Here is a 24,453-nt window from a genome sequence, read left to right as displayed (position 1 = left end):
CCGTTACTTTCATGTACCGAACAGAGAGTGTACCAAATCTCTTTTACCTTAGTTTTATTCACGATACAAACTACTTAACTGTCCTCGACCGTCGAACTTTTCATAATATGTGATTTCGCATCATCAACTATCCACTTTGCACCCGGCTCTTCCGACTTGACATCCGAAATATAGGACGTCAAATCCTGCTGAATCAATTTCATTTCTAGGTGAAATTTCCATATTTCAAAGTTATTGCCTTTCAAACGCGGAAGCACAATTTAGTACGTTGTCATTTTTCACAAGAACAACTCACACTGGACCCATAACCTGGTAATAAATGCGAAACACACACGGTTGATAACACTTCAATATATATTTTTTTGCAACGAATGAATAAAAAACTAAAGTTCAGAGTTCAAATCGCGGAGTGCATTATAAAGGCGTAGGCTGTGATGCTAAACTAAACTGTATGATACACGTAGCATGGTAGAAGATAAGTATTTTAGACTGTTTGTTAAAGATTTTCTGCTATAAGCAAGACAGAAGTTTTTTACAAACGCTTTATTGCAAAATTTACCAAATCACATACGGCTTTAAGTATAGCATTTTGGATTTAAAAAACCGAGAAATTCCAAATTAATAACAAAATATTATGTTTAGAAACAGACAATGCTTAATACATCAAGAAACACGCTTTAGAGTGAGAATGATTTTACTTTTCGTGTTTTGCTAGTTTATTAAATTTAATCATGCAACACGCCATTAAAAACAGTATAAAGTACACAATAGATAAAGTTAAACGAATTACAACTCGTTTCAAACATAGCGCTTTAGCATAAAAAATTACATGAAATACAACTAAATTTGAAACTGCATGAAATAAAATTAAAACCGGAGGAATACCACTTTCGATATGTTAGGCATGATATGAACAGAAAATATCCGTTTTACAGTATTTTTTTATTTAGCGACGAACGAGTAAATCAGTGTACGAAGCGAAGACCCTTGCCTACTTTAGAAAGCTTTACCACTAGAACTCTTTGTAGAGAATTTACCGGTTGTGATATCGTAATTACTTTAGAAGAATGCGTGTGTTCTGTATACTCCCTTTGCCAACGCTGCCAAATGCACCTAACATTTCTTTGGACTAATTGATAATCGTTCAATGGGTTCAACGCAATGCTGCTATAGTCGACGTCGGGAACAGATTGTAAATTACTACCGACGAGTGGTACTATTCCTCATTGCTACATACCGCATCACGCTGTCGTCAAGGAGTCAAGTACCACTACCAAGGTTAGGGTAGTGTTTGATGCGTCATGCAAAACATCATCAGGACACTCTCTGAACGATACACTGCTAGTTGGTCCGATTTTGCAATTAATAAGTGCGCAATCCAAGGTCGTATCTATGACAAATACACATTCGATAGCAAGACTAGAACTCTGTGCCGCAAAACTAGCCACACAACTCTACATGAAGATAATCAAGGCAACGAGATTCAACATCAAGGTGTATTTCTGGACTGATTCTACCACGGTATTTTGTTGGTTGAAATCCCTGCCGAGTCGCTGGAAACCGTTCGTGGCGAACCGAGTTGCACAGATTCAACGAGATACAGATGGCATGTGTTGGAAGCACGTTCCTGGAAAGGACAATCCTGCAGACGACATCTCGCGTGGTGTAACAGCAGCTGATCTGCTCAACCGACAACGATGGTGGCGTGGGCCACCTTGGTTAGTACAAGTTGAAAACGAATGGATATCGCAAGTTCCTCAAAAGGATGAAGGTGAATTAGTAGACGAAGAGCGAAAGGTTTCACCACCATTCACCTGTACAACCACCACACGAGACTTCTTCAACACACTGTTTGCCAAATATTCAAGCTATCACAAACTTCGCCGAGTGGTAGCATACATCTTCAAATATGTTCACTGTGTGAAAACCAAAGCATATTCATCACAGCATACGCAAAGATACGTCGCCAAAGATAAGTCAGAAGCAGCTATTCCTGATATCACCGTCAAAGCTGAAGTACCGTATTTGAGACCGTATTTGGACGAGACAGGGGTGCTTCGGATTGGTGGCCGGCTTGGAAACATGACAGCGTCAACGTACTCCAAACATCCAATTGTCCTGACTGCTTCTCATCCCTTGGGAGTTCTCTTAGGAACAGCATATCATCTACTATTATTGCATGCAGAACCTCAACTCTTGTTAGCAACGCTCCGACAAAGGTTTTGGATAATTGGAGGAAGAAACCTAGTAAAATCAATCTACCATCGCTGTCTGCAATGCTTCAAGACCAAACCGACACTGATTGAACAAAGTGTTGCTGATCTGCCAGAGTCAAGAGTAACACCAACCAGAGCGTTTTCGGTTTGTGGCGTAGATTATTGCGGGCCATTATTCATTAAGTCAAGCGTTCGGAATCGTAGTCCAAGCAAGGCATACATTGCTATTTTTGTATGTTTTTCAACCCGAGCCATACACATCGAATTGGTAAGCGACTTAACAACCACGGCCTTTTTATCCGCACTTCGTCGCTTTGTGGCACGCAGAGGAATGGTAAAGGAGTTGCATTCCGACAACGCCACAACGTTTAAAGGTGCAGCAAATGAGCTGCATCGTGTCTACAAAATGCTGAAGCAGAATGAGGAAGAACGTAAGGCTATTTTCGATTGGTGTGCAGAAAACGGAATGTGTTGCGTCCAGCAACGAGCCCTTTCTTTCTAACCGTTGCCAAAAGTATCAAGAAACAGTTTTTCTAATGATAAAGTACAATCTTTAATTAAAAAATCACTGTTGCTTCTGAGGCTGTTTCTATCGAAAAAAAGAGAACTAGCGTCCCTTCTTACGCACTTTTATGCTCTTTTTTTACAACCGATCGCGGTCGTTACTCCTTTCCGAAGTTCATCCGAGCCGCCCGCGATCCTTCGGATCGGATGAATATCCCTAAACTTGTGCGCAACCGTCTCGCTCGGTCGTTTCGCTCCTCATTTCGCTCGCTCATCTGGCGCTGTCAAACGTTGGGCCGTTGTTGTAAACAACACTGACCCCCGGTGTTTGACCACGTTAAACACCTCCATGCGGTTCAACGTTAATACAGGCGATTTTTACGGCCGGTCGTTCCAGTATCTTTCGGGTTCCTAGTTGCACGTGAACTCGGCGAACCACGCCGTCTTTCGATGGTAAGAGTTTGACGATTCTTCCTTTAGGCCAGCATCCTCTCGGTAAGGCGTCATCCACCACTAGCACGAGGTCTCCTTCTCTTAGAGGCGGTTGTGGCTGAAACCATTTGCTGCGACGCGTAAGGGTAGGCAAGTAAGAAGCTACCCACTTTTTCCAAAAATGATCTGCGTACAATTGTGATGTCTTCCAACTGTTCCTAAGTGCTGCGGAAGAGTCATCAAATTTAGTTATTGTTTTTGCCCCGGAAGATGAACCCAGTAGGAAGTGGTTTGGTGTTAGTGGCGCCTCTTCTTCGCTGTCAACCGATACGTGTGTTAGTGGCCGCGTGTTGATAATTTGCTCCACTTCGATTAACCAGTTAGCAAATACAGCGTCTGTCGGTGTTTTTGTAAACTGTATGCTGGAGAGTGTTCGCTTTATCGATTGTACCAACCTCTCCCATGCACCGCCGAAATGTGGAGCCCCAGGTGGGTTAAATCTCCACTTTGTGTCTGGAAGGTATACTGCATCAATCAGCTCATCGAGATCAATCTGCTTAGCTGCATCCTTCAACTCACGATCAGCGCCGACGAAATTTGTTCCTCGATCGGTCACGATTTCAATAGGAGTGCCTCTACGTGCAATAAAGTTGCGAAGCGCGATTATGCAGGCGCTTGTGTTCAGACTATGAGCAACCTCTATATGAATTGCCCGAACTGTTAGGCACGTGAACAGCACACCCCACCGTTTCTCCTGCCTCCGGCCGCTGGCAACCAGAAAGGGTCCAAAATAATCAATTCCGGTGTAGGAGAACGGTCTGGTGAACGGTGACAATCGGGCTAGTGGAAGTTCACTCATCACAGGCGGTCGCGGGTACGCTTGTCGAATCCGGCATATAAAACAATTGCTCCTTACTCTGTGACACGCGCTTCTTAAAGCAGGTATGTCAAAACGTTGCCGCACTTCGTTCATAACAGTTTGATGATTTTGGTGTTTGTACTTCCAGTGATATTCTGCTACCACCAGATCCGTCACCCAGGATCTTTTAGGGAGGATTATCGGCCTCTTAGTATTATCACCTACATAACGACATGCGTCGATTCTTCCACGTACCCGTAAAACGTCGTTATCATCGATGTAGGCACTGCGTCTAAAAAGAGGACCGTTTTTGTTACTGTTATTCTTCGTACCTGATTTATTTTCTTTTAGCAGATGGTAGTCTTCGGGGAACTCTGTCTTCTGCACTTCGATGAATATGGACCGCTCTGCTTGTCGTAATTCATCCGTTGTAAGATGTCCACATTGCCGAGCTGCCATGGGTGATCGAGTATTGTTGATAAATCGCCACAAATAAGCGATGGCGCGATGCAGACGTCTCCAGTTAGAGAATCTCTCGAAGTTAATAACTGGTGTTGATACCCGATGGAATGATAACGTTGATTTTATCTCCTCTTCGGTCATCCTAGGCTGGAAACTATCCAGTTGCCACGCGTTCTCTGGTTGTTGCAGAAATTCGGGCCCTTGAAACCAGCTTCCACTTGTGAAGTGTCTGTTCAGGTTGGACCATTTTGTTCCTTCATCGGCTACGTTGCGTTTCGTCGATACCCAATGCCATTCGTTAACTGTCGAGTTCTCCAAGATTTCACTAACGCGATGTGCCACGTAAATGCTGTATTTTCGATGATCAGCATTTAGCCAGCATAACACATCTTTGGAGTCCGTCCACAAGTATCGACGATCGATTTTTATTCGATGCGCTGTTTCGATAGCCTTCATCAGCCTGACCCCCAGTATGGCTGCCTGTAATTCAAGCCGAGGGATCGATGTATATTTTAACGGGGCTACCCTGGTTTTAGCACCAATCAACACTACTTCGCGATGATCTTCGGATTCAAACCGAAAATATCCCACAGCTGCAAATCCATCTTTTCCGGCATCTACGAAAATGTGTAGTTGAATCTTGCACTTGTCGATGTCAACTGATTTACGGTAGCAGCGCGGGATTCTAACTGATTGCAGGTGAGGTATGCATGCTAACCAATCTTGCCATTTCTCTTGTAGCTCGCTGGATATTTCATCGTCCCATCCAACCCCGGATCGCCAAATTTCCTGCAGCAACACTTTCAAAAAGAATAAGAAACCTGCGATTAATCCCAACGGGTCGTAGATGGACATGAGCATACTTAGGAGTTGTCGTTTGGTCGGCTTTACTTTCCCCTGAAGGATGGGTAGTTCTGGTACTTTAAACTGGAACGTATCTTCTAGCGAGTTCCACCACATCCCCAGAACCTTTTGTGTACTCGCAGCAGGATCGATATTCATGTCCTTTTCCTGACTGTTGCTACCTCCCACTGCCCGTAGTACTTCGGTATGTGTTGCCATCCAGTGATGCAACTTGAATCCTCCTTGTGAGTGGATATATTTCACGTCTGTGGCAAGCTTGACCGCTTCTGGAACACTTTCTACGCTAGTGAGCATATCATCGACATAATGATGAACTTTTATGCATTCGACGGCCGAGGGAAAACGATCAGCGAAACGATCAGCGTTCATATTCTTGACGAATTGCGCACAGCTTGGAGAACAAGCTGAACTGAAGGTCATTCTTACCATCACGTATTCATCCAGGTCTTCTTGTAGGCGATCAGTCCTCCATAAAAATCTTTGACTGATTTGATCCTTCTCGTTGATAATGACCTGATGATACATTTCTTGAATGTCCGCTGTTAACGCTACGCGAAATTCTCGAAATCTGCTAAGCACCGTCGGTAGAGGAGAGAGAAGATCAGGTCCCGTTAGTAGCATGGAATTAAGAGATATCCCGTTTACTGCTGCTGCTGCATCCCACACCACTCGCACTTTGTTTGGCTTCTTTGGGTTGAATACAGGAAAGATCGGTAAATACCATTTTCTAGGATGTTTTATGTTACGTTCTTCCTCAGACAGTTTTCTAACGTATCCCTTTTCTATGTGTTCTTTTAGCACTTGTTGCATCATCATCCGAAGCTTCTCATCCTTCGCCATCCGACGCTCTAAGCATGCCAAACGCCTAACAGCCATAGATCGGTTATTAGGAAGTTTCACATCATCATAACGCCACAGCAATCCAGTGGCGTATCGCTCTCCTCGTAATTTGGTGTTTTCACTAAGCATGATGCTTGCCCGTTCATCATCGTTCGAGAGCGACTTGATCTTTCCTTTACATCGTGGTTCTTCCAATGCGAAACTACCTTTTAGCGCCAGATCTATTCTTGCATCAATGTCCTGACAATCGCAAACATGAGCCCTATGACACGCCAAAATGCTGCTGGTATTGCTCATTGAAGATGAATCGCAACCCGAAAGTACCCATCCTAAACGCGTTTTGGTGGCAACCGGTTCATTTACTCGACCCTCTATCGTTTTCAGCGGCACAGTGAGGTGATAATTGTTCATCCCAATTAGAATGCGCGGAGGAGTAGCAGCATACTGCGCTAGTGGGATGGAAGCTAGGTGGCGATGTTTTGTTCTAAGGCGATCCATATTTACAAGTTGGGCGGGTAAGCCAAGGCGTCCAACCGTTCGCACATTCGATGCTTCGAAAACCTGAGCCCCGGCGGATGTCCCTATTATATCAACGCTCACCTGTTTCGAGTCTCGTTCCGTTCGATGCTGTCCTCCGGTCCATTTTAGGCACAATGGCCGGTTTGGTCCGTCCAGTCCCAACTCATCAACCAGTGATTGCTCAACCAACGAAACCGATGCTCCCTCGTCCAGAAAGGCAATAGTTTTTACCGTCTTCGTTCCAGCGCGAAGCTCGACCGGAATGTATCGCAGCACGATGTTGTCGTCGGTGACTGTAGAGTGAGAAAAATTTGCCTCCTGCTTTCCCTTACCTGCCTTATTGTGAAGCGAAGGGTGATGCTTTGCCGTACAACCTTCTTTGCCACAGGCGCTTGTTTCTTTGCAGGGCGCTCGATGTTTCCTTAAGCAGCGTTTGCATAGGTAGTTTTTCTTCACGATGTCCCATCGATCGGCGATGCTCTTCTGCCAATATGAATCGCACTCGTACAGTTGAGCACATCCATTTTCACATGCACACTTTGCTTCCGTGGTGTTCTGTGAGGGAGAGTTAGTTACGTGGGTGTGAACGTACTTACTATTCCGGTCGGAATGCGCTGCAGGATTAGTCACCGACTGCGCTGCTTGTTTGATGGTTTGCATCCACTTTCCAAAGGCCGCCAGGTTGACCTTAGATAGCGTAATACGGTGTAGACCCCACATCAGCTTGACCATGGGGGGAAGACATCCAACGAGCTCATCCAACAGGGGACCGTCATATCGATCTTCGACGCCATTGGTTCTCACTGTAGCACACATTTCGTCGACGGATATGGCGAACTGGATGAGCGATTCCAACTTTTCAGTTTTCGGTGGCACTTGACGACGAATTTGGCTTAGCAGGGTTTGCACGATTATTTCCGGACGACCAAACGATGTTTTCAGCTCTTCCATTACTTCTTTCAGATTTGCTGCATTTCGAAGTCGTCCTTGTACCGCTTTAAGAGCATCTCCTTTTAATGCTTGTTGCAGCCTCACTATATTTTCTCCATCGGAGAATCCACACAGTTCCGTCGTTTCGTAGAACGATGATTCGAACACCGACCACTCCTCGGGTTTGCCGGTAAACGTAGGCAGTTTGGAACTGACGGAACGTCTCGCTAGCACCTGACTCTGACTAACGTTAAGAGTACCGTCTTGTACCGCGATGGACGACGAGGTGGTTCCATTTTCCCGCCTGGCTCCTTGCGGATTATCATCTCTGTTCATTCGTTGAACAAACGTCTCTAACACTGACTCGAGCCGTTGTACCACATCAGACTCCGGTCTGCGCGGTTCACGAGCCGCGTTTATTTCTTCCATCATGCGATGGAAGCTTCTGCTAATTTCGTCCCAAACGACGTTAGCATTTCGAACGGGCGATGCAGTTGATGAATCAAAGGGAGGATTCGGTAGAGAGGCGATCACTTCTGTCGATCTGGCTCTTGTGAATGGCTCCTGATTCACCATGTTCGATCCCGCCATTTCCCTGGCGCCTGGACTGGCTACGATGGGCGTCGCACGATGCAGAGTCGATGATGCGGGGGGCGGCGTTCCGGGCGCGCACAGGAGGCATGTCCAATCCCTACTATACACAGTTTCATCTTCATTCACACAATCCAGATGAAACATCCGTTCGCATCGATCGCATGCCACTGCATTATCGGTATTTGCACCGTTGCACACAGCACACACTTTGCCTTCCATTGTCCAATTGCAAGGGCCTTCTTGTTTCACTTAACACTGACGCTGCGGTTTCGCTTAAAACGTTGCGGTTTCGCTTTCGTACCGGGTTTGTGAAACTAAGCAAATGATTTTTTAAACTGTTGCGTCCAGCAACGAGCCCTTTCTTTCTAACCGTTGCCAAAAGTATCAAGAAACAGTTTTTCTAATGATAAAGTACAATCTTTAATTAAAAAATCACTGTTGCTTCTGAGGCTGTTTCTATCGAAAAAAAGAGAACTAGCGTCCCTTCTTACGCACTTTTATGCTCTTTTTTTACAACCGATCGCGGTCGTTACTCCTTTCCGAAGTTCATCCGAGCCGCCCGCGATCCTTCGGATCGGATGAATATCCCTAAACTTGTGCGCAACCGTCTCGCTCGGTCGTTTCGCTCCTCATTTCGCTCGCTCATCTGGCGCTGTCAAACGTTGGGCCGTTGTTGTAAACAACAGAATGGTATGGCGTTTTATACCACCTCGGGCTCCTCACTTCGGAGGACTCTGGGAAGCTGCTGTCAAGTCAGCAAAGCATCATCTATTGCGAACCATCGGAACAACCAGCATATCGTACGAAAACATGGTTGCATTATTAACACAGATAGAAGCCTGTTTAAACTCACGACCCTTAGTGCCAATGTAAGATGATCCTTGCGATCTCGAGGTTCTCACTTCAGGACATTTTCTCGTCGGTAGTAATTTAGAATCTGTTCCCGACGTCGACTATAGCAGCATTGCGTTGAACCGATTGAACGATTATCAATTAGTCCAAAGAAATGTTAGGTGCATTTGGCAGCGTTGGCAAAGGGAGTATACCCAACAACTACAAGCGCGATCGTCATTCGGTAGTAGGTCATCAATAGAACTCAAGGAAAATCAGTTAGTACTCGTTAGGCAAGATAATGTTCATCCCACCGTGTGGCCGAAGGGGCGCATCGTAAAGCTCCATCCCGGTAAAGACGGTGTTATTCGTGTAGTTACCTTACGAACGGCACCTGATAAGTATATCGTACGCCCGGTAGCGCGATTAGCATTATTACCTGAGCCACTACAATCGGAGATCAGTTAATTTAAAAGAATTTCATTCTTTTGGTGGCCGGAATGTTGGAGTTACTTGGGTAGAAATGAACTTAATCTTGAAATAATGAACTTTAACAATGAATTTTATAGAACTACATTGTAATGAATTCCAAAAACAGTTGAATACACGATAGCAAGCAGAACACACGCATTCTTCTAAAGCAATTACGATATCACAACCGGTAATTCTCTACACTCTTTGTTTTAAAATGGCCAGAGCAGTACAAGAAACAAATCTGTCAAAAGAAGTAGCTACACTAGTTGGGATTCTTGATTCCGATTTACGAGTAAGGTTTGATAATTATAATAACATAATAACAGATCAAGCCATAATCCTTGATCCAACAATTTTCAGATGAAAAATATAATGCGAATTGGTAATGCGAAAATGGTATACAAAACGATCTTTTAAGAGTTAACAATAAAGATAAATTTAAAAGATTACTGTGGCGTAAATGGAGCTTGAAAATAATACAGAAACAGCAATAAGTGAACAAATGCCAACCGTTGTTCACGAAATAGATCTTTATCTACAAGAAAAGGATATAGAATAAATGATCCGTTTAGCTGGTAGCAAATTAATAGTTTTTGATGAAACTCTGAACAACGTGAATGAAGTATTCGGGAAACTTTTATTTATTGATCTATATTGAATATTGATTTATTCGGTTGATTTTATGCGGATTCTTTTGAATATATATAACATCCTTTTTTAGTCGATCTAATTGTTGTGTTTCAAGTAGTCCTGGTCGAAATCCAAATTGACATTTGGAAATGATAAGGTCCAAAAACTCCTTAAACCTTCAACAACAACAACATTTGGGAATGATGTTGTACCTGGCTGTGTACAACTTTAGACCTATAATCTTTTCAAAACAATTTCCAAGGCAGCATAGAAGGCGGATTGGTCTGTAATTTGCCGCTAAGCTACTATCTTCCTCCGGTTTTGAGATGGAAACTACTTTCGAAATTTTCCAACTAGCCGAAAGATATCCTTGCTTTAGACAAAGTCTAGGGCCAAAGTTGATTTTTGAAAAAAAAAAAAAAAAACTATTGACGTTCGAGTTTGCTGTGTGTTCTTGATTACTGAAATTGTTTATGCTTATGTTATGTGCTTACGTTTTCAAAGACTCGCATTTTTCATCAGAAGTTAGTAATATTTTATCATCTTCTTTCAATGCCGGAATGGTTTTCGGTTGGTTTCTTATAATTTTCACAAATTTGCACACTTTGTTAGGATTACTTTGCGAATTCATTGACGTAAGACTTTTCAAACATGCTGTATTTCGTACTAGATTTAGCTGTGTTTTAATTTCATTTGTTAATTGCATATAAATGGATTTAAAGGTCGAATTTTGTCTTAGTCTTTGTTTTTTCCTGTACATATTTCGTATTTTAATTTCATCAATGATTGAGTCCGGTATAACTATATTGTATTTTCCTGGTATTTAGACACAGCAAAGTCATGAGCTCTCTTTATTTCCTCTGTTATTTTTTCAAGCATATTACCTATCTGTAAACAGTTGCGCATGTTGCTTAAGTTGACTCCCGACACATCGATTGTGTTTCCTAGATGAGCTTTAAACGTGTTCCAAACAACCTGTGAATAGTAAAATATTTGTACGTCAGGTTTAGACATTTTTTTACTTCTTAAGAACGGCCTGGCCGTATCCAGACTTATTTCCAGACTTATCCAAACAACGTAGCACTATAGTCAGTCCGTGCTAGGGGGAGGCAGTTCGGATGGAATTTGATCCTCAGGCCTGCCGTGTGGGACGGCGCCGCTTATCACATACACCTCCGGGCCGCCCCCACAGCTGATGAGATTGTAGTTGCTTATTTTGGCTTTGTGTTCGTTACTTTCATCCAACCATATTTTGCATATGCATGCCACTGTTTTGTGATGTTCGTTTGTAGTATTTTAATTGCGGACGCGTGTGTTAAGCCGTTAAACGAACAACTGTAGGGGCTTGTGGATCTCCTCTACATGTACGGACTCTGATGAGTCCAGGGATTTTAGGGATAGTTCATTGATCTATGTATCAGATGTTATTATTTCCGTTTCATTATTTGTTGTTTGTTCGTTTGAAATTTCTGTGTTTTTTGTTGATACTTTCTGTGTTTCTAGTGTTGCTTTTGTGTGTATTTTTTCTGTTGGGTTGTTCTTATTTTTTTCTGTGCTATCGTTTTCTGTGTTAGATGTTTTCATGTTTGGTATGGATTTTACTCTCTGTGCGTAGGTTATGTTCTCTTTTGTAAATTTTTTAGGGAGTTCGGGGCATTATCTCCTTCTCATCCGCCTGGCTTCACCATGTGTAATTCTGTTTTCCGTTTTGATTCTGCTAATTTCTACTTCGTCAATATATACTGGGCAGTTCTTATCAAGCGTGTGATGTTCATCACCGCACGACATGCATTTCACATTTTAGCACTGTTCAACGTGATCTGGTTCACTGCAGTTCGCACACGTTTTGTACCTGTGCACCATTTTTTTGTATGACCCAGCTTCATGCAGTTTATGCACCGCATCGGCTTAGGAACATGTACATGTCACCGGGTACAGGTCAAAATCTACCATTCGCGACACTCTTCCGGAGTTAAATGTTATAATTGCCGTTCGGGTGTTCACAATCTTAAGTTTGCCACTTTCGTCTGTGATTTTTCTATTCATGATTGCCACTTCACTAACCTTTGATTTCCTAGTCCTTCCAAAATGTCTTTCTCGTCCATGTATTCTATATCTGGGCTCCTAATTACCCCTTTACTCGTGTTGAGTGTAGGGTGTTCAATTGTTTTAGTTTGGAGTTTTTCTGCCTGTTTTTGGATAACCACTTTGATAAGTAATTTGCCATCTTTGAAACGGTTAACCTGTAGCGGTTTGCCGTTGATCGCATTCTCCATTAGCTTTGAAAGCAAGAACGGATTTACTTTATTAAGGTCCCTCTGTAATGGATTCCATTACTACAAACTTATCTTCGTCAATTTGGTCACCATTTTGATTTACGAGGTTTCGGTTTCTCTTCACCATTTTTCTTGTTGGTTCCTCGTGTCACTCTAAAAGGGTGTAGTAGTTTCTAGGGGGGGTTACCCCCAACCCCTCCCCCCCCCCCCCTTCTTGGACCCCCATTGGTTCCACTTGTACTCTCTTTGTACGTTTTTTTATACTTTTCGAAAAATTATCTGTTTTACTATTTCTTCTCTATATGCAAAAACGCACACTCCGTTTAAGGCTCGCACACTGTTCAAAAATAACGGCTTTTTTACGAACGGTCACTTTGAAAACGTGTTTTTACTCTTCGGAGTTCACCTGTCGACTGGACTTGCAGTTGCCAAATCGCGCGTTTGTTTACAAACAGTAGCGCAAGTTTGCTACAAATGTGACAGATGTTTTAACTACTCGATCTGTAATCTTAATGATCGTTAACATTTTAACGACTGGTGGATGGAAAGGGTTGGCGAAAACCGTTTCGAGTAGATAATTTTAATGGTCGTTAAAACCAAACCAGTGGTTTAACTTTATCGACTGCTTGTGCGATACCAGTCATTGGTACTCATCGCTAAACAATCTTTTCACCAGTGGAAAAACATATCGACCAATAACTTGACCGTCATGGCGGATTGCTATCGCAACGCATCACATTTTTCAACCCGTAAAACGGTGGGAACAATAGTCATGGCAACCGTACAAATCGTAAGGAAAACGTCGAGCAGTAGATTAAAAAATGGCGAATTCGTATCGGGAAAGAAATATTTTTTTCCACTGCGATCGAAACAATTATCTACTGCTTCAACCCAGTAGATACACAGTGGAAAGCTCATTTCACGTGGAGATTCGAGAGCTGAATTTGCTTTAAGAGAATTATGTCCCATGCTAATGGAAGCATGGATTTTTTTTAAATGGATCATCCTTTCGATTCAATTTGCGTACAAAAACGGGAACGATTCCCAGTACAGTTCAGTCACAACTCAAAAGTTAGAGAAAAAGGTTAAGAGAAAAGAGAAAAAAGAGGTTAAGAGAAGAAGCTTTAGTTTTATAACTATGGAGGGGCTTAAAGAAGGAAAAGATTAAGTAAAAGCTTATATGTAATAGCTATACCCTGTGAAACTAATGTTTATTGGATTGCAGGAAAGTTCGGTAGTCTAAGTGCCAACAAGAAAAACTTGTCGATATTATGTAGAAAAATTCAGAACTGGCTAAGGGCGCGGGCTCCAACACATCATCTTTTTGGAAAAATATAACCATGTGGCTAAATTCAATGGAGCCAGCTGTGAAGGAAGGAGCAGCGTGGAAAAGGATGTGTAACAGATCATCCAATCATTTTGTAATTTTTATTTTTATCCTTAATTTTTTAACTTTATTTATAGGCATGGATTGAAAAAAAATCTTTTGTGAAAAAGAAACTAAGTCAGAACAAGAGGGAGATCAATAAAACAGGAGGGGGCAAGCCGGCGCTAAGAAAATTAAACGCACTAGAAGAGCGCATAGCCGCGATTACTAACATGCGATCGTTCAATGCTAGGATTGAAGGAGGCCAATGCGTCGGTTTAGTCCAGCCCCTTGAAGACCATCGCGACCATCGAGCAACGACGAGAACAAGGGAAACCCAGGACCAACGGACCACGACCACGCTACTGAATCGCACCAGGACGAGAACAAAGAAATACCAGGACCATCCGCCGACAGCCACACCACCACCGAATCACACCACAACAAGGAAAACCCAGGACAAACGGACAACCACCATAATACCGAACAACCAGGACCATCGGACCAAGGTAAGAAGACTAACAAAACAGCGCAGGCCAAATTAGAACTATTAAAACTATTGGCATTTATAACGAAATGCTAAATTTTATGAAAAATAAAAAAAAATATTTTTTTTTGTATTTATATTTTTTAAGTAGCGGAACAAACATTACATAATAAATCACAGATTCCTATTCACAGAAGTTAAAAATTTGATTAAAACAGTTCATTTCTCTCGTCAGTTACACCATTTATAATGAGCAGATTGTGCAGCATGCAGCATACATTTATAATTTGTCCGCATTTGTTTGGTGCATAATGCAGCTGCCGTTCACCATTTATGCATCGAAATCGACCTTGAAGCATGCCGAAAGTTCTTTCGATTATGGCATGAGCTTTTGCATGCTGTTCATTAAACAGTGCTTCAGGACTTCCGGTTTGATCATTTCTGTGCGGCTTTATGAACCACGGTTTCGTAGGATAAGCTGTTGCACCTTAAATATTATTAAAACAGCCATTAATATGTGACCTAACACATTATATGTAAATATACAAAACCGAAGAGTTTAGAGGTTCAGTCTCCGCTTCTCCATTATTCTTCAAAGTATGCAGAAATTGGGCTGGAATTATAAATGAAAGAATCGTGATCGGAGCCGCTGAACCTGTCGTATACAAACCGGATCATTTGCCTGTGGTCACATATCTAGATAATAAATTTACTAAATTAAAACATGAGATTGAATAACGTCAGTTTCAATATCTACCATCAAAGCGTTTAGACTGTAAAACCCTTTTCTATTGTAATATTGAATTGGATTGTCGTGAGGCGCAACAATTCTAATATGCGTTCCATCAACGCACATCACTACACCAGGCACTGGTAATTTAGCGTAAAAATATCTCCTGGCGTCTGCCTTCTCGTCATCGGTCAGATCTACTTTTATGGCATAGGCTAGTTTACGCTCTAGGACTTCCAAGGTTTGATCCAACGTTTTAGAAACCGTGGATTGTCCAATTGCCATAATGAAATCGTTGCCAACTCCCTGTTGATAGGATCCTTGAGCCAAAAACCGTAATTTGGTCGCCTGTTTCTCTTATGCCGATAAGCCACGGTTATGTTTGGGGGCAATTAATGCTTCTATTTTATTGAGAACTTCGTTGAATAGCGTCTTCGGAAAAATTTTGAATAAATCTGAAAAAGCAACATGTTAGCAAGAGAAGCAGGAGTTTCGTATCATTTTAGCTCCAAGATACATAACGTCAATGGCTGTTGAACTAACAAGCAGGAGCGGCATGCTTTGACTTACGCTTTAGTGATAGCGATAGTACTGATAGCGAGCAGAAAGAAAATCTTGCTGCAGATCGTCGTATGCTGCGTTGTATGTTCGACCCCTTAGAACTATCTAACCAAGCGTAACTACATGGTACTAAAATATCAAAACGAATGTTTTAACTTATTACATCCGTTACAGGTTTTCCCACAATTTCCGCGTGTCAAAAGAAATTTTTGTGGAAATTTTAAAACAAATAACACCAAAGTTTCCTCCTATAAAAGGCCGCAATGGATTGACTGCGAAGGAAATGTTGGCCGCTACGTTGAGGTTTCTGGCAGAAGGAAGCTATCAACATGGTGTGGGAACCGTCTTTAGTATTGCCATAGCACAGCCGACATTTTCCAAAGTGTTTGCTAAAACCCTTGGATCAGTTTGGAAATGAGACCGGAAGAGCAACAAGAGGCACGACGACATTTCTTTTCTAAGTCGGGTATACTCGGGGTTGTAATGAGTGTAGATGGGACGCACATAAAAATCATTGCTCCGGTTCAAGATAGAGATCAGCATTACAGCATTCAAGATAGAGATTAGCATTAGATCAGGGGTTTTACAATTTAAACGTTCTCTTGGTAAGATAATCATTATTTTTGCAACCCAGAATTGCATATAATAATAGTTGACATTTACTCAAAAGGTTTGCGATCACAAAATGGCAATACGCTACGTGGATGCCAGGTTCAGCGGAGCCAACCATGACGCTCATATTTGGAGTGTTAGTGGCATTGATGATTATTTCTAGTTAAAGCATCAAAGGGGTGAAACAGGCTACAAAATATTAGGTGAGTTGTGTTTTCATAAGAACTAGTAGAAGTTTGCAAATCTGATTTAATTTTTTTTTCCTACTCGCAGGCGATTCTGTATACCCGTCAAAGCCATGGCTAGTAACACCAAACGAAATGCAGCTCCAAATACACTGGATGCTGCCTATAATACAAGGCACGCGAAGGGAAGAGAAATGATCGAATGAACCATTGGCATGCTAAAGAATCGATTGATTCTTGTTGCTTGTTAGGTGCAAGACAGCTGCACTACAAACCAGAAAAGGCTGCGCAAGTTACAAATGTTTGTTGAACACTTCACAATATATGTTTGGCAAGGAATATGGAAATTTTACCTGAGAACGATGGTTCAAATGCAGAAATAGAGCAATAAATAATTAATAATTTAAAATTCAATTTAACAACAACTTATGCATCGTTCATTAATAACTGAGAAAGCTCGATTGGATATATGTGAATGTAGCACTGTAGTTCGCGACATGTGTTTCCACAACTACTTTTGCACCTGACAGTCTGTCAAGCATATACCAACAAAGTGCTTTGATACGATTTTTGGTTTTAAAAAGTAGATACGCTAAATGATGGATTCTTAACCAAGGATAGTTTGTTGAAATAGAGCCTTCGTTCAGAGGGTTACCAGCACAAAACTGTGTTCAAACCCGATCCTCAGATATTCTTGTATTGTGATGCAGTACCAATTAACAAGCAATGATACTGTCGTAATTAGAAAATCAATTAACTACAAAATTTTCTAAAAGTGAAATTGAAACACGATGTCAGTTTTTGTTATAATGCGTTGTATTCATATCGATTTGTACTATTTCTTATTTCATGAAAATAAAATACTTCAAAGTTCATACAGTTTGTTCCATACACAGACAGTTTGTTCCATACAGATGTTTCACAGCCTTGATTTATGACTTAACCTATGATTAAACTAAGCCTTACATGTTTATTTTGATTTGAATAAGTATTATTTAGTTTGAATTAAGATTATTGTTTTGTTTCGTTAATACGTTGCTTAAAATTCTAATTTGTTTTGTACATTCAACCATGGCTAAATTCGTTTTTTCTTGCAATTTGATTAGTTTTGCCATCATCTCCAGCATAGCCTTGTTTTGTTGTAATACTGCATCTGTGTTCTTCCGTTTTCGATTTGATCTATTGGCCCTGTAATTATCCCGTTTTGCTGTTTTTGTTGTACCTGTGGTTCCTGTTGTTGCTGGCTGCTGATTTGGTTTTATGTTGGGACGTTGTCGGTATTGGGATTGTTTTCGATACTGTTATTGCCCGGTCGGCTTATTCCGAATGGCGCGGCGCTATTGCCCTCCACACCCTCATTTAACAATTTAGTGCGGTTTGGTCCAGCCCCATTGGCATTTGTAATCGAACCATACCTTTAAAAGTAAGGAAATTATGGCTAAAGACTTAAATAAGAACCCCCCCACTCACGGTCACTCATCTGCGTATCAATTTTTCGTACAGGGTGGTTCGGAGACTATGCAATGTGGCCTGAATTTGATTTTTTTTATACAATTACGATTAAATTGTAAGGAGGTTTTCGCATAGTGAAAAGTTATTTATTCATTGAGGAACCAAGTTCCATACCCTGTTTGTGAAACCGTAAAATTTTTCTCATTTTTGGCCGAACGTTGCCCCATAACTAAGGCGGTATCCAACGAATCGCCAATCTTTCTTCTGATATGGCTAGATGGCACTTGTGCCTACATTTCGTCCATGCACCACTAATCGCTACCATGTCTGTGGCCGGAGCTATTCGTGAAAGCAGCTGTTGCACTTTTTCGGGTATTTGGTGCAATTTTCCTCATTTTTGACCCAACTTTGCCCCATAACTCGGGCGATATCCAACGGATCGCCAATCTTTGACCTGTAGTCGATAGACACCAATTGCTACATTTTCTTCTTCGACGGCCATGCCCTCAGGTGTCTGTGCTTCGAAACAACATTAAAAAAAACACGCAACCGATTGCGAACCACCCTACACAAAACAAAGTCACTCACGCGAGTGACCGTGAGAGGGGGGTGCTTATTTCAGACTTTAGCCGAAATTCTTCTTCTTCTTGGCTTAACGACCTTACAGGTCACGCCGGCCATTTCTGGCTTACTAGACTTATTTTACCTCGTAGCCGGATAGTCAGTCCTTGCTAAGGGGGGACGGTCCGGATGGGATTTGAACCCGGTCCTGCCGTGTGGCCGAAATTATTTGTTATAAATTGTTATTTTGTTGCAAAATGTGTCATTACCCTTTTCCACGTTGCCACATTCTTGATGGGAGGACGTAAGTGGTTATGGTTGTCTGCAAGTTCTTTCCAAAAAGCCGATTGAACCCCCTTAAATATGGCTCGAGCTATATCAAGAGCGGTTTCCATGATGTCAACCATCTTTTCATACTGTATTCTAGTCGTTCTTGTTTCCGACTGGTCCCTGAAAGCTACCAAACAAGGAATAAATTAAAAATATATTAAAACTGATTTCCTAAACAACCTTTATGATGATGATTTCCTGAACAACCTTATGTTCAGACGTTATCAGTTTATAAATCAGACGTCTATTTTGGTTGCACGTCATTCCATGGTGTACATGGAGCTCACAGTAGCGACAAGTTGGTTTTTGTCCTCGATGTGTTACAAGTGAGGTTTCCCCGTTGATTTGGACAAACGAGGGAATCGGTTTTGCCGTTATTATTCGCACGAAGCGATAGCCGTTTGGCAAATGGACAAGCAATGGTCCAGCAAATGGACTTGCTTCTCCCCTTTCTGCTTGAGTTAGAAGAGAAATTGACAATATTAGTCAGTGGTTTTACCAGAAATGTCGTGCAATTTAACTAGCACGGATCCATCATCAATTGCGATGGGAATTTTTTTTGTTTTTATTAAAACAATACAGATTTAGCTTAATACTATGTACCTTAAATTAGATATATCTAGTGAATTTAGTGCAATTGATTTGTTGTTGTTTATGAATTCTATGTATCGAGAAAATATTTTAAGTATTTTTTATTTCTTATCTTTTTTCCAGTTTTTTAGTTCTGGTTTAGTAAGTTCGTCGAATGTGGGTAGTATTATGTCTAATTCAATTGCAATTGTTTTCAAATCATTCCATAGTTGTTTGACTCTATAACATTCTATAAATTTATGTTTCAGTGTTTCTGCTTCCCCGCAAGCGTGACATTTATCGTTATCTGCTATTCCTAACTCATATTCTTTCGATTTGGTCTTTATTTTTTCATTAACTAGCATGTAGTAAGTGCTTCTTTCATTTGAGTTCAGACAGTTGTTGGATTTTCAATATTGTTCAAAAATTTCTCAGTAAATGGCATGTATTTCCTTTCTTTAAAATGCCTGGACGTTAGGAGAGATTTAATCTTTTGGTCGGGAGTTAGCAAATTCAACCCACCGTTCGCTTTGGCTAGAGCTAGTTGTAGTATGCTGACTCTAAGTCCACCTCTTGGCCACATAAATTGGCCTAACATTGAAGTGAGTTTGGCTATATGATGTTTATTTGGGGTTAAAATTGACCCAAGGTACCATAATTTAGAAGTTAGGAATGTGTTAGCTAATATAGCTCTCTGTGGTAGATTGATATCTCTCATTTTATGCTGCCACACTAAGTGAGCGAATGTTTTGGTAGTGACATCCCAATTCAGTTTAATCATTAGTCTTAGTGAGTTTGTAAACCATACTCCTAGTATTTTAATTTTAAGCTCTGTTGTAATCCAGGCAGTATTAATTATTGTTGCATTATTCACTAAGCCTATGTCTATCCCCTTGGTATGGAATAGCGTACTCCTGTCCTTGGCAAAGCATCGTGTGCTTTCCATCGTTATTATTGACGATCTTTAGAGCCTCGCTCTCATCCTTTAAATCAATAAAGGCGTTGACGCTGCTTGTTCGCAGATGTATGCGTAATATTTGCTCTTTTGTTATTTGCAGTTTAGATGTGATGAAATCATCACATCTTTTACGGGGGGCTTGACTGGTAGATGTGAGAAATTTACCCTCAGAGTAGCTTCTCTTTTATCCATGTTGTCACTGTATATTTTGCACTCCTGTTTTACGTCCGTTCATTTCGAGCTCTAGAACCAAGCTGACACTGAAACTGAAACAACTTGAAACGAACAATCTCTGAAACAATTTCAATATAGTGTTGTCAAAATTTTTTAGATTGTGCCAGAGTTTCAACCAAATAAATAAAGGTAACGGCTGTGCCGTAACACACGGTTCTAACAGAAATTGACGCTGGTTTCTAATGAACAGAGTAAAACCAGTAGACCAGTTGTTTCGTGTTTGGTGGTTCTTACACGACTGATGACACTTTATTCATATCACTTTCTTTTATACGCTACGTTGTTCTTTTCAACATTCCTCCCCAACGTGCGTTAAATTCAACATTTGTACTAATTTCTTGTGTTTAATATTTCCTAATGGTTTTGTAAAAATATGAGCTACCATAAATTCTGTTGGACAGTATTTTAATTCAATCTCCTTTTTATCGCATAATTCACATATAAAGAATTCCTTAGTGTCGATATGTTTAGATCTTCTACTTCCTTTGCCCATTTTTGCGAAACTCATACACGATTGGTTGTCTTCAAATATTGTCGTATATGACATGTCTTCGCCCAGTTCTGACAGTAGTTTTCTATACCATACTGCGAGAAAATCTCACTGAAAACTGGGACGTGAAAAATTACGTAGTTCTAATTTCTTTCCGAAGGAATTGCCGTAGTAGACTTCGCGCCGTTCTGATTGCAACTGTGTATTCATCTGTCAAGTTCATACATACAGTGTTCATTTTGCTTATTGTAAAGTTCTTTTACAGCTCTAGATGAATAGTCCAATTAACTAATCCCCTTTCAGTTCGTCCGTGAAATATTTCATGCAATTAATCCTAATTAATTCCTGTAAACTAATTCTTGTAACTATTGCATGAAATTCCTGATGTATTTTCGACACATACAATTTTCTGACAGGTTTCACCTAGCGCAATATATTCTGCCTCCATCGATGATAATGATACACATTTTTGTTGGCGACTTACCCAATTTATAGCTCCACCTGCGAAACAAATAACAAAACCTGTTGTAGATTTTCTTGTATTTCTATCCTCCGCCCAATCGGCATCTGAGTAGGCTAATGTTCCCTCTTGAGGTTTACTTCCTAATTCAAGTTTGAATGACAAAGTACCTGTTAGATATCGTATGATACGCTTTACCGCGGTCCAATCCTTTTCATTAGTTGGATTCATTTTCATTTTCGTGCCTTGCCGCTATATCGAGTCTTGCGCAATTTGTAATGTACAACAATGCACCTATTACTCGTCTGTATATTGAAATTTCTTTTGAAATTTCATTTGCTTCTTTTGTATCTTTTGTATCCCTGGTTCATGGGTGTATTTGCAATTTTCGCGTTTTCCATTTTTAATTTTAAAATTAGTCTTTTAATGTTCTTCTGAACACTAATTGTATAGAACCCAAAATCATCTTTTACTATTTCTATTCCTAAAAATAATTTCGCATCACCCAACCAGCTTATTGTGAAATGTTTTTGTAATTCTTCATATATCTGTGTTATTTCATTTTCTTGTTTGTGAGCTATCAACATATCATCTACGTACATATATACATAAATACGTTTTTAATTTTTCTTCTCGAACAAATAAACATTCATCTGAATTACATGTACGAAATCTCGTGTTCCTTAAAGTGTTTGTAATTTTTATGTTCCAGTATCTTGCTGATTGCTTGAGACCGTATATGCTTTTTTTGAGTTAACATACTGTTAAACGATAAACTGTGGGTTCGGATCTTTGTGGGGTTTCAACACTTTCGTGAAATCAGATTTATATTGGTTTTACACGTTTGCTTTAATTGTAACTCTTCCGTCGTGGTACTGTTGTTGTGATGTTGTAATGTTTTGTAACGTTTTTCTAACTGACAGTTACACACACTGACAGCACGCACTGACAGCACTTACTGACAGCACTAAGCTGCCTTCGATCGTGCAGCACAACTGCACATTGGGCAAATATCAGGACGAATTGTACATAGGCGGTAACACATACTTTCTCCTCCTGGCCAGTTACTATATATCCAGGTGGCTGTTTCATATAGATTTGCTCATCTACTTCACTGTTCAAGTATGCTGTTTTTACATCTATATGTTTAAGTAATAGTTTATCTCTACCTGCTATGGATATTATATTCTCACCGTGGTATATTTTGTTACTGGTGCATATTTTTTGAAGTAATCTACTCCGTATATTTGTCCATATCCTTGAGCGACAAGTCTAGCTTTATGCCTTTTTATTTTTCCTGTTTCATCTAATTTTCTCTTAAAAACCCATTTGCTTCCTATTGCTTGCTTTCCCAGAGGTAGCTCTATCAGTTTTTTCTGCGTTTATCTGGGCATTATTCTTTGATTCATCGAAAATTACATTTCTTGCAATAATTATTTTTTTACTGTTGTTAATTACATTTTTGCAATAGTTCAGTTGTCAGTGTATGTAGCAATACTGCACTGATATGGGTATGGATATGAAGCCTCTTTTTTTTATTAACGGGGAGGGAACCTTCAAAAGGTACCCACCTCGAAGGGCGGCTTGCGGCTACAAACCAATCCCTCCGAGATGGGTTATGTGGGATTCATCGTGACGCTGGGCCCGTGAAGCGGACCCGGCAGCCGATGGGACCCTAACTAAACCACTCCTCGACCTGATCCGAACCCTGCCGATGCGCTTGATGTGCGTAGTACTCCATGCAGGAACGTTTGTGCGATGCACCAATCCTGTTGACGCGCTGCTGCTTTCCAATGTTGCTACTGCGTCATTCGTCCTAGTTGTCTCAGCTGCTGCTGCTGCTTCGTGCCTTCCTTCCGCTGCTGCTGCTTAATTCCGCCCGTCCGTAGCCGTTACTTCCGGTGGGGTCTAGCTCCTGCTGCTGCTCTGGTTACTCGTTGCTGCTGTTGCTTCCGTTGTCGTCATCCTTTGGTGCGGTCGCGGCGGCAACTGTTGCTGTCCCGTTTGTTCCGTGTTCCGCCGTCGTTGTTGTCGTCTCCGTCTGGCCGTTGGTGGACTTTCCTCATTCCATCTCACTTGGAGGTTTCTGAAGATGGTCCTTGCGGCGGTCCGGACTGCTTCCCATGTGTTCCTGTTGGCACACATTTCCGCTGCAAGATTTTCTATCGTTAAGCGAGTGTGGCTCTGCTGCTGCATCTCGTGTTGGGTTCGAGCAAACCGTGGACAGTGGAACATTACGTGGTCGACATCTTCCACTTGGTTCCACCGGGCAGTTTGGCGAGCCGTCGAGGATGTCTTTTTCGACGAAGTAGCTCCGGAGAAACCCAACGCCCCGGCATCGTAGGAGACCGTTTGGAAGGCACTGGCCACTCGAAGAACTCCTGTGCGGTGCGTCCTCTGAAATGTCCTTCTGAAGAAGCGTCCGTCCCCACGATGGTGCCGCGTAACGGACAATGCTATTCCCAACGTTAACCAAGGGTCTCCTTCTGCTGCTTATTGGGCCACACTTTTTCGGCATCAGAGCGGTCAAGGCATTCGTGATACGTGATGCCTTGCTGCAAACCTTCTCCAAATGCCGACCGTGGTGCTGTTTGCGGCAGAGCTCGACCCCCAGGTACTTGAGCGATTCCGTGGATACGATCGTGTGTCCTTCGGCACGTAGTTGACCTACCTGCTGGTTGTGATGAGTGCAGAAGATCATGTAGCCGGTCTTTTGATGGGCCAGCTTCAATCCCACTCCATCCATCCAACGCTCGATCATCTCCATGTTCCTCGTAGCAAGGTTGCTGATTTCCTGCGGGTCCCTCCCTTTACGGGTGAACGCCACATCATCAGCAAACCCTATAATGCCCGCACGCTTTCCGAACAGCTCCAAACAAAGAAGGTCATCGTACATAACATTCCACAGTGTTGGCCCTAGAACCGAACCCTGCGGGACACCTGTCGATACTGGTAACGAGACCATTCCTTCATCCGTTTCGTAGTGGAGCGTGCGATTCGTGAAGTAGTTCCGCAGCAACGCCTGG

General features: G+C 41.6%; 2 protein-coding genes across 2 annotated transcripts in view; one reads left to right on the top strand and one right to left on the bottom strand.

Moving 5' to 3' along the window:
• The window catches only part of LOC125769450 (ankyrin repeat and LEM domain-containing protein 1-like), a 361,429-nt gene that overhangs the window by 105,589 nt on the left and 231,387 nt on the right, over positions 1-24,453 (top strand).
• Positions 2,688-8,217, bottom strand: LOC125769445 (uncharacterized). The gene is made up of 2 exons (XM_049438179.1): positions 3,608-8,217; positions 2,688-3,377 (listed from the first exon to the last, which is right to left on the bottom strand). Exons 1-2 carry the CDS (start codon positions 8,215-8,217, stop codon positions 3,371-3,373), a joined length of 4,617 nt encoding a protein of 1,538 aa, XP_049294136.1. The 3' UTR covers positions 2,688-3,370.

This window comes from Anopheles funestus, chromosome 3RL, assembly GCF_943734845.2.
Source record: "Anopheles funestus chromosome 3RL, idAnoFuneDA-416_04, whole genome shotgun sequence".
Classification (NCBI taxonomy): Eukaryota; Metazoa; Arthropoda; class Insecta; order Diptera; family Culicidae; genus Anopheles; species Anopheles funestus.
This window is presented reverse-complemented; position numbering and strand designations above follow the sequence as displayed.